General features: G+C 41.9%; 2 protein-coding genes across 2 annotated transcripts; both read right to left on the bottom strand.

Moving 5' to 3' along the window:
- Positions 1–5144: 5144 nt before the first annotated feature.
- MlpSTE12 (Zn-finger, C2H2 type-transcription factor) lies at positions 5145–7916 on the bottom strand (the record flags this gene model as incomplete). The annotated part of the gene is made up of 5 exons (XM_007417947.1): positions 5145–6045; positions 6113–6183; positions 6254–7309; positions 7410–7559; positions 7638–7916. 5 exons carry the CDS (start codon positions 7914–7916, stop codon positions 5145–5147), a joined length of 2457 nt encoding a protein of 818 aa, XP_007418009.1.
- A 3085-nt stretch (positions 7917–11001) lies between these two features.
- On the bottom strand, positions 11002–11567 carry MELLADRAFT_113283 (uncharacterized protein; the record flags this gene model as incomplete). The annotated part of the gene is made up of 2 exons (XM_007417962.1): positions 11002–11083; positions 11221–11567. 2 exons carry the CDS (start codon positions 11565–11567, stop codon positions 11002–11004), a joined length of 429 nt encoding a protein of 142 aa, XP_007418024.1.
- Between the last annotated feature and the right edge of the window lie 9415 nt (positions 11568–20982).

Raw genomic sequence — 20982 nt, 5'->3', positions numbered from 1 at the left:
CGGAGGAAATGAAAAAGTAAAATGTGAGATTTAAGATAAAGCTTGGTAAAGCTCAAGGCACAAGTGATCTAAGGAGATTTTCTCTTTCCCAAAGATAAATATTTATTGCTAACTAACCTATATCAATGATGCTAAAGGTGAGCACCCTTCTCCAATACTACAGGTATGCAGACCTGAGACTAACCTGAACATAACAAAGATAGAAATAAATAACTAGACTAAGCGGTAGAGAAAAGAGAATGTGAAATAGATGTACCTAAGTTTTACGGAGGAAATGAAAAAGTAAAATGTGAGATTTAAGATAAAGCTTTGTAAAGCTCAAGGCACAAGTGATCTAAGGAGATTTCTACCAAGAACAAATTATTAGTAAAGAGAAAGATGATAGAGATAACAAAACACTTACTCTCTTTCCCAAAGATGAGGAAAGAGAGACAAAATCGAAGATGGGATACATGAGTAGTATATAAGACATCAAACAAATGAATTCAAGATAAGAGACGAAGTTCTACAAAGTTGGTTGGGATTGATGTGCGTTACAATAACACGCAGCTTTCTTGATCGTCTCAGACGAGAGACAATGCTCAGCATTGTTTGAATACATACTCTGTTTTGTACTTAATACTAATTCCAGTTTCCATAACATAGCTACCATGACTTAAGCCTCAGTCTTGATTGGCTTTCAACAAAACCTGCGTGGATTAACTCGGTTCTCTGCACTGATGTCCTCCGTTCCCCTGCAACGCCTGGGTCACTTACGTTGGCAGTACGGGGCGCGAAGACAGCAAAAGCTGGCCACCCGCAGCCAATCTTATTGAATGCCCAGCCTAATATGCTATGCCCGGTCAGAGCTATAGAAAGGTGTTTAGCTTCAGCTCTGGAACCAAGCGGTTCCCTCTTTGGCTACTTGGACGGCAATATCCGCGTCAACTTGACAAGGACAGCAGTCATTCGTTGGTGTAAGCAAGTCTGGGACGCTGAGGGCCTGACTTCTTTATCAGGCCACTCGTTTCGTGTTGGAGGAGCCTCTTTGCGGAACGCACTCGGCGTAGGCCATCCAGATATCCAACGTCTAGGCCGTTGGACCTTGGATTGCTATCTGATTTATCTTCGAGAGTACACCGGCGAGGATCTGCGCCGTGCAACTTCTATAATAGCTCTGATCAATCAATAATTAGCTAGACAATTAACATTGTAGGGTACCGGAGGTACATCCTTCATCAGTGTCTTTTCACACAGTACGGGGGTTCGCGCGAGGCTCAGGCTTTTGCGAAAACACTGAGTGTTGGGCTAAGCGCTAACCCCCCTTCTGTGCTTAAGTCCCCGTCGTCTGCGATGCACTCTGATGTTGGTACCTCTAACTCATTCGTATCTTTCTTCTAGGAAGCTCTAGATCCATCTCTCCTTGATCCGGATCCTTCGGTGGTACTCAGTCACGTCGAAAACCACCTCACCCAGAGACTTTTCGAGGCCTGGCTACCCCCTACCTGAGTTTTGTCCTAGAGAAGATATCTTAGAGAAACCTCCCCCCACACACGTGGTCTATTGACTACGCGTACATCTTTGTTAAAAAGTCGATTATTTGTTTTCAAATTATGGAATGTTTTATTACAATACATGCAATATAATAAAACACTATTTTTGACCTTCTTAAAGCTTCCAGATGGAAGCTACCTAACCCAAAGCCTAGCGCTATCTAAGACCCAATAAGGTAATGGATTTGTTCTTCCCATTCGATGATTGTAATTGCTCCATAGACTCCAAAAGAATGCCATTCCTAGAGAGTATTTTTAGCATGCCATCTGAGATTCTGGTCTCTGAATCGGTATTGGTATCTACACCACGGGGCTGGTGGTACGTGACGCTCACGTGGGATTTGACTCTGTGTGCTGTCTACATCGTCATACCCGACGTGAGTTACACATGCAAGCCAGCGTGGGCTTCACCTGGATCTGATCACGTAGCTACAGTGTGATGGCTCACCTGATCATTGAGCGAGTCATCTCACCTTGTTATGATGTGAGAAGGCTCACACAATGATAAGGTGAGATGACTCACCTTGTTGAGAGTGCCAGTCAGACTTTGTGGCAACCAGGCGAGATAGCTCGTACTCTTGTAGTGTAAGCAAGGATGAAGCTGGTGAGCAATGGCTCATTGTAGGGGTCTTCCGGCCTCATCATAAGCTGATATGTAGCCACACCCTCGAATCAAGCTGGGATGTTTTGGTTTTTGGCTCACGGGATGAGGTTGAAGACTGCAACTAATCTTTTGTTTGCATTGACAAGAAATACAGATGATAATTACACAACCAAGGGAAATGATATTGAGAAAAACACAAGAAAAAAAGATGAGAAAAAAGACAAGGAGATGATCAACATGAAACAAAAATGAGCCTTTGATGGAAATGTTCAATGGTTTGGTTGTGTACTGAATATTTTAATTTGATTGATTGTTCCTGTAAGAAATGTTCATCAAGCAATCAATCAATGAATCCATGATCAATGAGAGTCAGAAGAGCTGATTGAGATGATGCAAGACTTACAACCTATCAGATCGATCTAAGTGTATGGAGCTATTAGAACAATGAGGAAAAAAGAGAAGAGACCAATCATGATCAGCAAACAAGAACAAAAATAAACAAACAAGAAAAGAATGGAAAACTATTGAAAATCCAGTCTTCAACTCAAGATAATCAACCTAGACTTCAATATCAACAATCCAAACAGAAACAATGAAGAGAATGGCATCAATCTGTAGGACAATGCGAATGAGGTGTAGAGAAGAAAGGTGAAGATAATGAAATAGGGCTTAAAAATGGAGCGATCGAACAAAGGACTTTGATATGGACAAGACAAACAATATCAATCATTATACAATTAAAACTTTGAGCCGATTGGAATGAGATCAAGAGGGCAAAGACTTACAAAGAGAAATAAAATGAGCGATAAAAGGGCTTTCACTTGAACATTCAGAATGAGGATGAATGAAACATGACCGGATGATCTGCTCTAGAGATGATTGATGTGATGACGGTGAACACTAACTTGATGAAGATAGTAGAACGGGAAAGTGCACCAGGGAAGTTGTTACATATGTAGCGGTGAGACCTGTGACATTTACCTGTGACGTCACACTTGACATCACATATATGTTTATACATGGAGCGCGCAAAAACCTTACCCAACACCTGGTTTGAAAATGACACCAAGCTGTGACATTTCCACCAGCAAACTTCACAAAGCGGTCTTCAGAGTTTCAAAAGCAGGCTACGTTTGGCAGAGGTCAAGTTTTGTGACACGGTAAGTTGCTTTGTGGACTCTTGATCATATCCAACTTTTCCACATGTTGAGCTAGCCCCATCTAGTGAGTTCGTTCTTCCTCCTTGTCATTTCATCTTCTTGACTTGATCTTGTTTGTCAATAGTTAGTCATGTTGATTGGTCCATTTCGAAGATTTCAAAGGTACTATTGCCAGTTTATCATACGTGAGTACTTGTCTTCCTAAGTCTCCAACTCATCTTCTACCGTTCAGCTTCATTTATTGCTTGAGTGTGTTGTTGTATTGATCGCCCATTTCCAAGCTTCAAAACCATGAGTTTGTCTTTTGTTCTTTTGTTGACTTTTATCTTATGCTTCATATACCTCTATGCAGTACAAGCAACTAATCTGTTCTTTCTTTTTGTTTGGTAGTGTAATACATAGGGATGATATAGTATTTTTCAAAAAAGGAATGTATAACATGATTAGGACAGTTAAATTCAATTTCAATGTAGAGGACATCCATTATGTTTTTTTCATAAACTTATAAGATAATCATAAGCAATTTAAGTATGAAATTTCCTGTAGACATCTGAAGAGATAACAAATGAACCAATCTCGGGGGACATGAGATTGACATGCAGCAAAATAAACTGAGAAAAGTACCCAGAAATTGTTGAGAGTGCCAAATTTTTCAAGCGTGGCTCAGCAGCCGCATGATTCTCTTCTTAATTTTTTGAGGAGGCCTACTTATTTGCTTTGGCGCACAAGCTGAATCGCGTGCTGAGCACTTCGCGCTGGCAGGTTGCGCTCGTCCCAACCAGCTCACCCACTGATTGGCTGGTAAACCACACCATGCCGACGTGGTCTTTCTCTTGACGTGTAGAGCAGGTGACAAGCATCAGGTGAGGGCCACGTGGCCACACTCACACTGCTTTCACCTGCTCGAAATCACATGGCCGCACTCACACTGCTGCCACCTGTTCTACACAACCACTCGGCGTGGTCATACCCAACTTACATTTCACGTGGTCCCAGTTCAAAGTTGCCCCGTGGTGTAGGCCGGTACCACTTGTCTCTGTACACACACATTTACCTCACTTCAAGCTCCAAACTCCCGAGCTCCCGCTTGTACAAAGTGATTTCAAGTTCGATGGAAATTTCAGGGACTGTCGTGCCTTTGGACAACTCAAGCATTTACGACGACAGACCTTGGGGAAGCTGACGCGTTCCAGCTGGGTTGGTTACCAATAGTCAGACTTTTTGAGATTTCGACACGGACAAAACTTCTACCCATTCTCACTTTATGAGTTCCTCTGAGCTTGTTCCAAGAAATGAGAACGGCATCTATGGATGGCGGTGTTAGTCCCAAGGTTATGTAGTTTGCATTGAAAGAGTGATGAGGTAATTAATTTCTTTCCATTTTCCAAAGAGTATTGTGTAAAGAAAGAGAAAAAACAATGGTAGATGAATGAGTTTTTTTGTATATGTTTTCTTTATTTTCCTTTTTAAACAATGAAAAAATTAATAACAAACGAATGAACCAAAAAACCAAAAAAATATTTAACATGTAACCCTGTTTTCCATTTGCAAATCCATTCAATTCACAAAGAAAGAGAAAAAAAAGAAGTAAGAAGGAACTTTTTTGATGATAAAAACAATGAGAAGACAAAAAACAAACTAACAAACAAACATATGAACAATGCAGTCACCACATAAACACATATAAACACAAAAACAACATCATTGAATATTTTTCTTCATCTACGACGTTTTTTTTTGATTCAGTATCATTTTCCTTCAAACACTTACACAAAAAACCTTCACCAAAACCAAACACAAAATCCCAACGCAAACACATTAATTAATAGCATCAGAAACAAAAAAGTATTAATACGAGACCGTAGTTGCTGTTCCCTGTTGAGACTGCGGCTGTTGGGGTTGATGGAATTCATCTATGAGTTGTGGCGATAGTTGCCCCTGTCGAGTGTAGCTGGAAGCAGGTCTAGAAGGGGGAAGCATTCCGTTGTTGTCATGACCATGATGAGCTTGACCTTGAACTTGATTCCCACTACCACCGTTACCACCGTAGAATTCAAACATTTGAGGATGCTGTCCACCAATCTCAGCGTTCAATGAATTGACCATATTCAGTGAAGCCTGGAATACACCCGGCCCTCCTGGCGCTGGACCTGATCCTCCCGAGTTTTCATGATATTCTACACTCCCACCCTCTTGTATGATCCTTGGGCCTGCTGATGAATGTCGTGCATACCCATCAATACTTCGAACGTTTGCCGGAGTAGCGGATCGGAACCGACGGGCATCAAAGCCGTAACTGTTGCTACCTTCAATCGAATGAGGTCGGTTATTACCGTGTAGTCCGTACATTGATGGTGGGTCGGGTGACTGATCAGGTGTCATCATCGGAGGACCGGCTGAGTTGGGTACATAGGGATGTTGCTGATATCCGGACCATTGATCTGAGTATCCTCCGCTAGGTGGTGTCGGAAGTCCTTGTGCTTGAAAAGGATAGTATGCTGGTTGATGTGGTTGCTGTTGTGCGATCATCCCTCCAGTGCCAGAGACCCTTCCATTGGGCGGCGAAAGAGATCCACCACCACCATGCTCAGAGGTATCTTCTACATGCTCCATGGACTCCAAGAGATTGGTCATTCGGTCATCCAACTCCTCTTCGGCTTCGAGTGCACGTTGATCAGAAGAGCTTGCTGATCCGGCTCTTGCTGCCATCTTCTCGTGGATCTTGATGTGTGCAGCTAGGTTGTCACTCCTGTACAAATACCATAGATGAGCTTGATTCAGAGAAGGGAATGTGATTCAAGTGGAATAAGACATACCTCGCAAATCTCTTGTCACAGTGTGTGCAAGGGTACGGCTTCTCACTAGTGTGGATCCTCAAGTGACGTTTCTAAGGAAGACGGCCATGAGAAGATTGAGTATAGAACATTGAGACGATACAAAAACACTAGAATACGTACAAGATGTTCCAATCGTTTGAAAAATCGGCCACAAGAGAATAATGGACAAACATAAGTTTTGGTACCGGGGATAGAGGGATGTTCAGAGTGTTCGATCGAGTGAGGATCGATATGAGCTCCAATACCAAACTCGCCTCCGTTTGACATGGCTGAGAGTGGTGGGTGGGGTGATAGTGTCGGATGTCGCATCCTTCCAACCTCGTGATGCATTCCATAAGAACCATGCATATGGGGTGGAATACCAAGTCCACCTGATGAGGAAGGTCGAGAGTGGTAGGGGTCATCAAGCTCCGAACAAGGCATAGGCGAAGCAGAATGTGATCCGATTCCAGGTGAGCTCTCGTGGCGTTTGGTTGGACGTTTTTGACCTGGCTTCCTTCGTTGCTTGTATGTCGGAGAACCTTCAAAGAGAGAGAATGCACCAAAGATCGAGTTTGATTGAGGATCGGAGAATGTGCGTGCCATCTTGGAAGACGAGATGGTTGTGGCGGGACTGGGGGGCGGCGAGCGATGATAATCATCACCAGATGCGATGCTACTAAGACCACTAGGAGATCGATAGGTCATGTTGCTTGGTGGGGGTGGCACAAGAAGAACTTGGGAGCCATCAGCTTCCTGAAGTGCACCCGAGGATTGATCCGCCGCATGGTGACCTCCAACAGAGGTAGAGATTTGTGAGGGTCTTCGTTTGTTGCGGTACAAGCCTTCACTGGGCTCAGTGACGACTACCGGAGGTGGTTTAACCTCATCGCCACCAGGTACACCTGCACCGTCCGTGGCCTTTTCAGACTCGCGGGCAGCTGCGTCAGCTTCTTCGAGTGCCTTTTGTTCGGTGAATTGTTCGAACAAGCTTTTGTTAGGGTTATATACAAAGCTTAAAGCAGGTTCGGCAACAGCCTCAGTAGTAGGCTCGACACCTAGTTTCTCTCGCTTGAGATCTCGATCCAATGCGTCCAAAAATAAACGATCGTGAGGTACGCTGAACCAATAAAAGACTTTCTGCTTCTTTTGCGTTCGAATACAATTGTATTTGAACAAGAGTTCAAGAAAATCGGACTGAGCAAAAAACGCAAAGCAATACAAGGTAAGTATTGGTACATCAAAGTGTTTCGATTGAAAATTGAATTATCTCTGGACTGCGAAAGCAGAAACAAACCTTGGGTTCTTCGAGCGTGGCATCCGTACCACTCTTTAGGTTTCGCAAGTCACTGAAAATGCCTTCTTCGAACTTCTTTGCATTTCGCACTGGTCGTCCAAAAGCGGCGAAACGAAAGTGTAGTGCTCGCACAATATCTGTCCCGGAAACCTACAGATAAAGGACAAACGAATGAGTTTACATTTCAATGATATGTAAGGGAATCGGCAAGAGAAAATGTAGACGAACATGGTAAAGACCGTTCCACAATACACATGAGATGAGTTCGCCAGTTGGAAGTTGAAACCTATTCAGGCAACGCTCTTCTCTTGCCACGGGATCGTTAGGGTCGTAAGGTGAAGAATCAAAAGAACCAGGCGCAGTGGCGAGGAAAAACTTGAGTTTGTCGACAGCTTCGAGCATCGATTGTTGACTTGGAATTCCGGGCATAAAGACCGGTGGAGCGTAATTACCATCGGGTAGGACATGAACCGGAGTAGGTCCGGAAAATTGCTGTGATTCAGCCATGTGGTGATCAAATAATGAAATGATATTGTTGTTGATGTTGTTATTGAAGTTGCTGGCAAAAGACTGATCCAAATGCAGTAAAGCTTGTAACATGATGGTTGAAGTTTAAAAATAAAAGTAGCAAATATGCACAATAAATGATAGAAGCAAGCAGAGTAGCGAAGAAGCAAGGTAAGTAAAAGTATGAAAATAAAAAAGTACGCTACTCTAAATTAAAACGAATAAAAGTAAAGCGAAAGGTGAATGGGAGAGTGAGAATGAAGCAAGTGTCTTACAGAGCTAAGGTCCACTTGCTCAATGTGATCAAGGGAAGAGGGTTGAAAAGTGTTTGAGGTCCACGAGGGTGAGAGGCCGGCTAGATGAAGACAGGGTCTTGTTCTCGATTAATTCAATATTCAGTTCTGGTTGTCTTTCCACGATTGACGTATTCAAGTGGGGACAGTGGTGGCGGTTGCTGTTGCTATTGCGGTTGCTGTTGCGATAGGGTCAAGTTGAGAGAATGGTTGTTTTGGTAGTGCGCGAGATGAATGAGCAAGTTCAAAGGAAGGATGAAGAAGAAGATACGAAAGTTCATCAGTCATAATTCCTTCGGAGACGGTCTGAAGGAAGTAGTAGTGGTGGTGGTAATGGTACATGAGCGGAAGCAGAAGTACAGTCAAGTGAAGAGATTGAAGAGAATGAATGAGGAATAATTGGAGAGAACGGTTGTAGTCAAAGAAGTTGTCAAATTGGGAGTCATCAGAACTGGATCAAGTCAGTTCGACGCATCAGAAAGGAAGAACTCCGATTTGTTGAGTATTGGGAATACGAAAAGAAAGAACAAGTTGTCCAAGGGACGATACATGTTGTGATCAAGAACTATGGTGATGGTGGCAGTTGAGAAAAAAGTTAGATTTGGCGATCGCACATCCCTCGAAGTTCTTCACGTCCCAGGACAACCCACGTCAAACAGCCACCGCCACCAGAGTGAAGCCGCCCATTGAATGCAGAGCTCGGTGTGGACTGGCTTCGGCTTACGAGGGCATCTGAATGTATGGTGGAGATGTGCTCTCTTGATGAATAAGTTGGTGGGGATGATCTCTCTCACTCACTTCGTCCAATTTGAGTTATCCTTCGGTGTGAGTCGTTTCAGGGAGAGATGATTCGGACGTTTTTCAATCGTGCTATGAAAAGGTGAATGGGTGGAAAAGTGAACCCAAACACGAGGAGGATGGCAAGAACGTCTGCAGCTCATCCGGAAACCGCCTTTGATGAAGTTGAGAAATCGATTTTGAAAAGGCGGAAAGAAACAAAAGGACAAGAGAGAGAGACAGAAGATGGCGAATTTTCGACAACGTGCGTGCGAGGATTAGCTTGAGGTGCGTTTAAACACATGATACAAATCATCTCGGTTCGATGTACAGAGTCAACTTTCAAGTCAAAATGCTCCGTATTTGTATTGAACATCGGGCAATTTGACGCATTGCTGATGAATTTGCAATTGCGATTGTATGACAATCACAACGATTATCGAAAAGATAAGCTTATGATGAAGTGATGATAAGACGATATCATATGCTATATTGGTTGAGATGAGACCTTTAGTCTGTCTCACATCCCTTGCCATTTCGACTACTAGAAGTTCAAGAGAGAAAAGAGGTTATAGGTGAGATGTGGAATCAAAGGAATTGTGAGAAATGAAGAGCTGGTTTTATCGAGACATAATCATCCATCCTGACATTCATTGACTTTAACTAAAATCATTTGACGTGATGATATTATTATAACAAATTCCATTCCGCTCAGAATATGAACTTCATGAGGTCTGGATTGATATATCCCTGATGATCAAAATCCAGAGTGAAAGTCACAGTGCTTTCTGATGGCATGTGTGAGTCGAATGGTGTTACAAGCAAGATGTCCTGCAACCATCAAACGGAAAAACCACACCACAACATGACAACGAAACAATCATCCCAAACAAAACAGAACGAAGAAAAAGAAGAACGGAAACAGTTACGGATCTTGTAGAACTCACCTGCAAGATTCACCCACACTCTCACTTGCTTACAATTCTTGACGTCTGGTGATCACAGGAATCACATAGGACTAACTCAGCTCAATCAAAACACTATTTTTTTCTCTTTTCCTTTGCTCTTACGTTTTGAGATTCAAAGACTTCCACTCGACAGAACTAGAGACGGGGTACGTTTGAAATCTACATCAAACGTACCAGGGATAAAAAGAAAGAAAGAGGAGACGAGAGCCGAAAATCAATGTCTGATCCTTTTCTTCCTGTTCAACAAAGGGAAGATATTTGGAAACCAAACTCAAAACCAAAACTGACCTATGCGACCCGCACACCCAAATCAAATAAAGGAAGACGACGGAAAAAATACTCGATGATGCTCGTCAGATCAGGTTGTAAGCGCTATTCACCGCTTTGGAACAGAAGAGGTTCCAACGAGTTTTGTGTGATCGCAGAGAATGAGTGGCACTCACACAATTGAGAAGACAGGGTATGCAACAACGGGTCAGTACGAAAAAAACGACCTTCCTCTTTCTCCTTTCTGGCTCGCACAAACAGAAACGCAAAAATGAGGGAAGAAGTGAGGGCGAGTAAGAGAAACAAGGAGTCGAGTTAGATGTGTGAAGATAAAGGGGGTTTGTGGTTTGGTCACACAAATCGAAGTGTGTTAGGATGAGTCGGGAGATTTATTGCTAAAGGTGAAGGGAGAAAGGGAGAAGAGAGGATTTATGGATGTAGGAAGCAGTGAAAACGGAAGAAGGGGTAGAGAGGTAAAATTAGAGATGGCTCTGACTTCGCTACACCGAAGGAGCGCAGATCAAGGGAACCGAAGCTCTGAATGGGGGTTGGGCGTTAGGATTGTTGTACGCTCCCGAGCAAGAGAATCGATAGCTATGTATACTCGTCTCTCTCTTCTTTCTTTCCCTTTTTTTCCTCGAGCCTAGGGTTGGGATATACTATTGGTTGAATTGGTATAAGCTTAAAATCATAGAAACAATAGAATTCAATGAAGGCGATAGGCCAATGGAGGCGGAGATTGACCAGCAGACAGTTGCTTGAATCCAGTATGCCTATTTACTAGCTTTGAAACCCGGTCATCCCTCTAGACCCAGCAGCAGGCATATTGAGGAAAGCTCTCTTTTTTTCTCTTCGCTCCGACCTGTATGAAAAAAAAGACATTCATATGAGGTTGAGGTATTGTGTCAAGCCAGTGAAGTAGTGAAGTGTTTTATCTTGCCTGTACTCCGGGCCGCTTGTTTTATATATATAGGTTCCTAAGATGTAAGAGCCTCGGACCAGTTGGCCTCGTCTGGGTCTCTAGACCACCTACGCAGCTTGATCATGAAGAAGCATTTTCGTTTCAAGCAACATTTGCGAGGCGACGGAATGTCGGAAATATATATTGTCATTACGTAGCCTGCGACGACCGCAGTTAGCTCCAGGAGTACCCTGTAGCGCCCTACTTTGATCCGTCTCAGAGAGAGGGAGTCAATTCGGATACCGACTCCATCATCTTTAGAGCCTAACTCAATAGCGATAACGATAGTAGGCCTCGAGGTGACGAGGGTTGTCGGTTGTGATGATGGGCTAACAATGGCGATCAAAATCCTCTTTACTCCTCCGTTGAGGTCCAGAAACGTCATTTCTCAACAAAAAAAGTCGAGACAACTGAAGAGCATAAGATGGGTTTCAGTCAGTTACGACAATCCTGAATGTTGTTGCATTGATTTTCAACATACCCTCTGACTACCGCAGAATAACAGTTGATTTTTTTACCGAGCAAATTATTCTGCAGACATCGAACTTGAAGGTCAATTCATGCAAGCTGACCGTCACGTTGATTGGTCTGGGTGGTACGCAAGCAAAAACTTAATGGGGGGGCTCATGTTACGATAAATAACAATCGTCGCTGCGATGCAGTAAGGAGAGTAATCAATTGATGATAGAATTCCAAACTTGACCAATTCAAACTATAGAGTTCTCGATTCAAGAATTGATCTTGCCGAAGACACACACGTTTCGAATACGTAGGTTCATTGTGAGTTGAGGAGACCCGCTAGGAAAAGAGAGGGTGTAGAAGTACGGGTTATCACGCTGACTGCGTCGTAATCTTAATATTGTTACGTCTGCACCCGATGCCTCCCTTCCTGCCGTTGATCGCAAAATTGCCTTTGCAAAGGCTCCTGATTGATCAACTCAAAAAGCCACACCCACAAGGAGAAGTAGAATAAGTCCCCGATGATATGACGTCATGAATTCAAAAGATAACGTGCTCTATAATTGTCATCATCATCCTACATATACGTGTCTCTTGAAGTAACTGTTTCAAAATATGTGGAAAAGGGGTATATAGAAAGCCAAAAAAAAATTGAATGGAATGAAACTTGTAAGAGTCATCAGAAGATCTAAGAGATACCCTGTAAACTCAGGCCTGCGCGCTCTCGAATCTTAGCTCCCACTATAGTTGTAAAAACGAGGATTAAAATTGTTATCTAGTGATTGACCGGAATTGACCCGAGACTTTGAAACTTGTAGGATCAAGAGATAGACTTCCCGGTGCACCTGCCTGCGTTAAACCGGCGGGCCATACGTTTTGTGTCTTCGTACGTACCCTTACGTACCCGTACATATCTGCGCTTACGATCAACGTTGATATCTGCCATCATAGACATATCACCAAATAGGTCATGGCCCCAATGGTCTCTAGCTGAGAGGAATACCTTGTCAATGGCGTCAGAGCGAGGAGCCCGTAAGATGATATTTCTTGATGGCCTCAGTTTGCGCTTGAGACTGCGTTTTCATTGGAACTCACCGGGCACCCTCATGCCTAACGTCGAAAATATTTAATCGAAGCGCATACTTATTCTCTGGTCGAGAAAAGGGACATCCAGGGGTTTGTTTGAAGGAGCTTAAGCTGCAGCTTTTGTGAGTGTAGATCACTTTTGATCAACAGAGACAAACAATTTTCTTGGAGACTTCTATGGCTTTGCTTAGACCCGATTGAGGGAAGAGTCCACCTTGTAGTCAAAGCTTTCGATTCTTCCTTCCAGACGTACATCTAAACCTAGCTTAACTATCTTCCTCAAACGGCAGGCTTTCCTTGGAGACCACGTCAACCCGCGATCACCGCTGTGTTGAAGGTAGCATATGAAGTATATCACAGGATTTATGTGCCTTTCAGACTGAAGGCATATTGCTACTGAAGTGCATATTATGGATCAAAAATATAGATTTTTGATAAAGACAGAGCCCTGTCATCTCAATGAAGCTTGATTATTCTATGAGCTGAAGTAATTTTATAGGGAGATATCTCTACGGCAGTGGTATCACCTCATTTCTTAAGCGAAAAAAATTGCGGAACAAAACAAAACATTTGGCATGAAAAGTGACTAAAAGGCAAGCTGAAATTTCATTACAAGAGCTATCAATGTCTCAATATGTCTTGGTGTCATTGTCTTTCCAAAGTATTGACATTTTATTATGGTATAACAAATTATCCAATCTGAAGACCATTTTGATTCATAGTCTGTCTTCTTCCTTTTTACATTGTGAAACCTGTTATAAGATATAGAAAATTACGGTACTCAAAGTTGTGTATACTTTGCCGTGTATAGTTTTTTTTTGTTTTTTTGAAGCTAGACACAACCCGGAAAAAGTATGTCTTTTGTTCAAAGCTCAAAAATATGTACTTCTGAGCCAGAAACATAGTTTTTCCTGGTCGTGTGTAGTTGTGAAAAAGAAAACAAAAACTATACACGGCAAAGTATACACAACTTTGAGTACCGTAAATATTCATGTTCGATACCTTCTTGTGGAACGTGTCAAGTAGTGAAATGATAGATTCATAGCAAGAGACATCAAATTTCTTGTGGATACGCTATTTCTCAGAAACTCTTTCATGAGCTATTCCAAGAAAACTAACATGAATGCAAGTTTGTATTCAAAGTTGTCTCAAATATTGGTGATTGACTTTAAGTTTGACATAAACACTCAAAGTAGTACATGTTGCAAGGAACTCTTTGTGGAGATGCAGGGCCACAGAGGTGTTGGGAGTGCTTATCACAAATGGCTAGCACAAGAAAGTTAAACAGGGCTCGTACCGCATGAACCTGACGAGTGGACTTGACAACTGACAAAACACAAAATCTCTATGGAGAGGCCAGAGGCAATGCTAGGCAAATAAAACTTAACTGCTTAAAAAGTGTACGCTGCAATCTCCCTAATTTTGAGCACGAGCAAACAAAATAAAAAGCAGCTTTGTTACATAATCTAGGTCTATTGAGGAATAGAGCACTCTGAGGTATAGCAGAAATGACAAAAGAGGAATCAGCTGGAGGGCTGTGAGCAACGGTCACCTGATTTACGCATGGTGGCCCGGGGCCTGGAATTGCATGGTTGGCCCGGAGTAGAAATGATCGGGAGCACTGTGGGTGGCCTGTCTGGCGCTGAGCCATCCCACTGGGATGCTCCCCGCTCCGTCGAAAGAAATGAAGATAACTGCTTATAACAATGTTGCACCACTTGAAACTTTAACCCTCTGTCTGACAGGACGGGTGGTGGGCGGGAAATAAAAAATAACTCAAAAGATGATAGACTAAAAGGAAATTAACACGCTATAAACTTGAATAATAATGAATAAGTGAATTATTGGTAGGAGTTTATGACTTTGTTATTTTATTGAACTTTTGAATACAACTGAGTCGAGTACAAAGGATGGAGGCAGAGGATGGAGCAAACAACTAGGTCCTGGTGCCTCGATGTTAGCAGAGGTTCGACATACTCCTTGGGGTGATCTGTCAAGGGGCCATTTTGTTGCTCCTCCTCACAGATTGGATTTTTACACGTGACACCTGTTGCTTGTGTGACACTCCCCTCCTTGCATATTCCACTTGGTTAACACCTTGTGCCAACTTCGAAGATAGATACAGGAACAACTTTATTGACTGCATATAGCAAGCCACACTAACTCAGGAAGAAAACTCAAAATAGTCAACTAAATGTAAAGACATTTCAACAAAGATTGTTTTTTTTTGAAAGTCTTGTCAATGTGCAAAACCCGGGTTTTGTCACTCACTTTGTTTTGTCTGTCTGCTAGTTGGAAGAATACAAAACCTGTAATTTTTTTCTCTGATTTTGGCGGCTGCAGAGATAACTTTCTCCAGCTTTCTCCACAAAAAAATGTCAATCTTTCTTGAGACGGCTTTACAAGTAGAAACAGAAAGTATATGTCACCCCTGGGGCCAGACTGGCTCACACTAAATATGCTGTAGTGATCTTTTGGCCCCAAGGGTGTTGTATCTTTTCTGCATCTACTTGTACAATAAACAATTAGGCAAGAACTTTGTGAGAAAGATGAAAATTATCAATACCAAGACATGGTTTGAGAGTGTGAACAGATTAACCACAAGTAGGCTTGGTCAGTATAGATAGTTCAATGATAAAACAATTCCTTTCTTCTCTTCAAAAAACCAAGAAAATAAAATATTGTAACAGAATCAAAACCTTCAAAAACCAGCTGGTAAAAATATCTAAGTAAGATGGAAGCAGTATGAGCTCTGCAGGCCATATTCTGACACATGAAATGAATATGATGAAAAAATGGGGAACACATCACCAAGAAACCAAATCCCACTAGGAAAAAATCCTCACAATGTACAACCATGCACAAATATTCTTTCAACAACACCTTATTGTAGACATATATGTTGGTGTTTAGGTGGGACAGAGACAAGCACCCAAGAAGTGTAAAATTCATCTTGGATGACTTTCACGTGTCTTTGCTTTGCACTGATTACCTAGCTGCAACTTGAAATATGAGGACAGGTGCACCTTTTTTAACCAAAATCACTTGGATTTTGTGCCAAACATTTCCAGAGAATTTGAAGGGCCATGCATCAGGCCAAGCCTTGACCTGAACAACATGGGTGAGGAGAAGCCCCCTGCCCCCAAACCCGCCCCTAGCCCAAACCCACCCCGCCCTCATAGCTGTCCTCGCCCCCAAACCCAAATGACCCAGGGCACCCCAAAATGTATGGGGGCCCAAAAACCCCGCGGGCCCCTATCAAAATGCTTATGTCTCCCTCCTTTTTTTAAAAAAATGACATTCTCAATTCTTTTTTTTTGTTTTTTATTTTTTAACACAAAATTCTTGATTCTCTCCATCCCCATTCCCAGTTCAAGATGTCTCAGACAATAGACAAGGTGATGGTCAACACCACTGCAAATTACTTGATCCAAAAACAGGAAGAGTATGTGGTAAGATGATGAAGGAGGCTGCAACTGGACATACTAAATCAATGGCGGCTCACCTGAAATCTAAGCATAATATTTCTGAGGATGGTCCAGTTAAGAAAAGATCTTCTGCCATTGGTTACTTCAAGAAAGGCAAGATCAGAGAGGTGGTGAGTGTATTTCTGTATTCATTTGTATAAGTTTTGTTCATTTTTTTAGGCAGTTCGCTTTTTCTTTGTGATGGATAGGAAGAACCCAACATTCAGATTCTCAAAACCTCCATTTGTTATTTTATCTCTGATTGTGACCTTCCCTAATCCACAGTCAACCACAAGTTGTTTGAGGACCTTCTATTGCTTGTCAACCCCCAAACAAGTGACATGCTTTTGCAACAAAATTCAATTGCTCAGCACACTTGCAAAGTCCACACTCACTACAAGCACTTGATTCAGACCACCTATTTTGACCAAAACAATTATGTTGCCTTAACACAAGACACATGGACCCCACCAAATCATCATGGCTTCTTAGGCATCACTGCTCACTGCATCACCAGGGATTGAAACTTAATGGATATTGTGATTGGAATGTCTCAAATAGAAAGTAAGTTTGTTTCCACTCTCTTCCAAGTTCTCAATTCCGTCAAAATTCTATTGCTCAATGCTGACTTCCAAGCATTGCATTTATAGGCGCTCAAAATGCTGAAGACCTTGCCAAGATCCTCCTCAAGTAGCTACATAAATATGAATTAGGCTTGAAGATATCAGGACTCACAGCTAATAACACAAGTGTGAATGGCAAGATTGGACAAATCATCTCACAAGCAGCCAACATCAACTTTGCTGAGGATCAGATGTTGGGATTCTGTGCTCACATGAACAATCTAGCGGCAAAGAATAGTCTCAAACTGTTTGGGGATGACTCCCTTGAAGAAGACAACCCTGTACCTCAATCACTCAATGACATTCTTGGCACTCCTGATAACACTCCTGTCAACTTGCAGACAATCTATGCTCAAATCCACAGCCTGGGTCTTTTCACAAGGAAGACACAAAAACATGGTCAAAGCTTTGCAAGCATCATTGCTCTAGTTTGTTCTCTTGAATCACCATCTGATGCAGATGGAACTTGGCCAACTGAAATCATGGACACACAAAATGAAGCTTTTGAGTATTTTCAGCATTGCACACTACCAAACACCAATCAGCAAGCTTCCTCTCAAACTTCTAACTTGGATGATCAGGTGGATAGGCCAAGATTGATGTTTCAACCTGACGGAACTCATCATTGTTAATGCTCAAGCAAAGCCTTTGACTCAAATCAGCCTGTGTGCATTCTTGTGAACGCCAAGCCTTGAAGTTTGCTCTTTCATATTTGGAGTGGCAATACTTTCAACAGATGTGTGACTTCTTGGAACCTCTTAATGAAGCTACTGACACAATGTTTCAGAGGAAATCCCCTATGATGCATGAAATGATACTTGTTAAACAATTAACATCAAAAGTTTGCTTGAGGTACAGTCATTTCATCTTATTTCTCTGAGTATTGAGAGATTTTCCATCTTGCTGATTGTCTTATCTACTTTATACTACTCCAGGTCAACAGATAATATGGCCACAGTCAGCTTCTACCTGCAGCACAGGACATGTTGAAGAAGCTTGAAAAGTGTTGTGAAGATGACCTCCAAAAACCAGCAGCAGTCTGTAAAACAATCTTGAAGCATCACCTCAAGATGAAGTTCTTTGTGGTAAGAAATTTCATTTCAAAGCAAAATGAACATATATTCAAAAATCATGTCTTTTTAAGATTAAGCCAATTTTTCTTGCTAGATATAACATGACTCTGAACCAATTTAAGCAATTATTTTTTGACATGGCTGCAAACTTTTCTACGGCCCCTACAAACCCTGAATCCAAGAAATCAACCAAAGACAAAGGTGCTTGGCCAAAGCAATCTGTGGAAGTGACAAACCAATGTCATACTTGACCATTGAAGGTGAAATCAATCACTACTTGGGGGACTGTGACCATTCTTGCAATGATGTATTAACTTATTGGAAGGGAAAAGAAGGCACCTTACCTGGACTTTCAAAGATGGCAAGTTTCCATTCGGGCTAGCAGCACTCCATCCAAGGGAGCCTTTAGTAAGACCAAGGCCATCATAGGACCTCAACAAGCTTCTTTATCTGCTATGAGTGTGAAGATCCTTATATGTCCCAAGGAGTGGTATTGAAATTTTGCGGCAATGTTTTTTCCTAACAGATTTAAGATGTGCCAAAATGCTATTGAGACTGACAATGGAGCTGAAGATTGAATGTTTTTTCTGTGTTTTTTATTGTAATCAATCTGTTTCTTCACCAAAACCGTGGGCGACCCGCGGTTCGAGTGACTTACACAAACGTCCCCCGCGCCCCTACCCTTCGGGGTTCCCCGATTTTTAAAAACCAAAATATGCTGACCAGACCCGCACCCTGCACCCCGGTCGCGGAGCCTGGGCGCTACTCGGGCGTAGGCTTCGGGGCCCGGCCTGTGCCACGCAGCTTGTGAGCCGGCCTCACTGGTTTGAGCCTGCAGCCTGCTGAAGTGTTCGCTCCCAAGTTCGAACCACGCTGTCAGACTTTGTTTTGGGAACTGGCAGGAATTAGTAAACTTAACAAAGTCCCACGCCCGCCTCGCGAGTCGCGAGGCCCAAGGAATCAGCGTGTCAGATCGGCGCAGGAGGATGAAATGTCGAATATTCAATTTTGATCCATCCTGTGTCTGCATAGCATGGTTCTGGATCTTTCTGGACAATAGAGCACACCAAGACGCTTTATCCATGGAATTTATTACACCCATTCCTTGCGCCACCGCATCCAAAAAGCTTTCAACCAGGTCAAAGGTATTTGAGGAATCAACGAAATAAATCAAGAGATACTTACCTCCAAAGAATCGAATTCGCCGATTAATTTGTTTATCACCGGGCCTTGAGCCGGATGTGTTGACTCGCTCAGAAAAGAATCTCAACAAGATCAACTTATGTAGGTAAAACGTTCAAGTGTTGAATTCCCCTCCCCAATCAACCCCTTGTATCAACCCTCAATGGAGCTCAATAGACTAATCAAACCTCAATGGACTTTTCTTGACAGGTTAATAAAGTGATGGAAATGGTTCTAGTCCTTGAATTGGCATCTGGAGACCGGCATTGTTTGTTTCTTTTGCTCTCTTGACCTCCACCTTTACCTGCACCCTCAAATGACAGAAACTCACTAGAATAGTATCCACTTGCCAAGCCAATCAGCTTCTTCGTGTCTCTCTTCTAAATCAACATTCATGATCAATCATTAGATGAACAGATTCATGAATTTGAAAGTTTTCCTTCAATCGAATGGAACATCGCTTCGAGACCAAATATTTACCCATTCCTCTTCTCTTTTTAACTTTCCATTCTCAAAGTGATTCAAACGATTTGATTTTCTTTTTCAGTCAAACTTTCTTAATCACTTAATCAACTCTGTGAATGAATCGTTTCAAAGAAACTAACCACTTACAGAATGATTTCCGCAATACATACCACAACTTTGTAATCTGTTGTTTGAATGGTGTAAACCAGATCTTTCCAAATATCGTAAAGTACCGTGTACGTATGTATAGACTTTTTCAAATTTAAAAAATCACCTCCGCAATTGCTATTGTACCCACATGAACTTAATCGGGTGATTTAAGATTTTGACATATCTCTTTTTGATCGAATGTCTTTTTGGCGAAGTGAAAAATGAATCTGTGAGTACATATACCTTATACCATACGAATCACAGATTGGATCGGTACATGACTTTGATCAATCATCATAGATCGATCCGAGATCCAAGCGCAAAATCATCGCTGATCACAATTCGGATCTCTCTCTCTCTTGTGAATGTATTCTTTCCACTAGTTTGGATTATTTTTGACATTTTCCTGAATGGATACATTGGATGGATAAGATGGATACTTTAATTGAAGATTCAAATCATTCAGACTTTTAAGACGAAGGGAGAAAAAAACCCGGATTGAATTGATGATGAAAGAAAGCTGACTAATTTTTAACTTGACGCGATACACCAATACTTTAATCATCATTTCATGACTGATTGAACGATGAGCTTTGAATGTGTTTCTTTTTTCTCTTTCATCAATCAATCTCTTTGAAAAAACAAATGAAAGATGATTGTTTGTAATAAATAATTTAGGTGTCTCTTTGTTATTTGATTGATAGGTTGATAGGTTGATAGGTTGATATAGGAAATGTTTTCATGAGATTTTAAGTTTGTTTACTTTCAACTTTCGAATCAGAAACTCATGAGTCATGATGATCTCAAACTAAAATCCAATTATTGCAAGTTGACACGATCATCTGGATTTCAATGCTCATCAAATCATTCTCTTATCGGTTCAAGTCTCTTAATAACATCTTATCATCTCTTCATCATCCATCATCCATCATCCTCTTTAAGACTCACTCATCCATTTCTCCTTAGTAACTGAGCATTCCTATCTCCCAACTCATCGGATCAAATCAGATCTCTCCCTCTCCCTCTCTCTCTCTCTGTGTGTGTGTGTTTGAATCGAGTTGAGAGTAAACTAAAAGTTATCATCATCATATAACATCATCGGCTTGGTAATTCATCGACCGAATCCACTTGACTCGGTAAGATTCAGTCAAGTTGATTATAAATCATCCATCAGCTTGCATCATCATCCTTACAGTCTCAAAATCAAAATTACTCAAGTGCTACTTTGCCATTAATAAGATCTCTCACTTGAAGCCTTCCATCGCGTTCTTAATTTCCCAATAATTTTCTCTTGA

This window comes from Melampsora larici-populina (genome assembly GCF_000204055.1).
Source record: "Melampsora larici-populina 98AG31 unplaced genomic scaffold MELLAscaffold_81, whole genome shotgun sequence".
Taxonomy (NCBI): Eukaryota; Fungi; Basidiomycota; class Pucciniomycetes; order Pucciniales; family Melampsoraceae; genus Melampsora; species Melampsora laricis-populina.
This window is presented reverse-complemented; position numbering and strand designations above follow the sequence as displayed.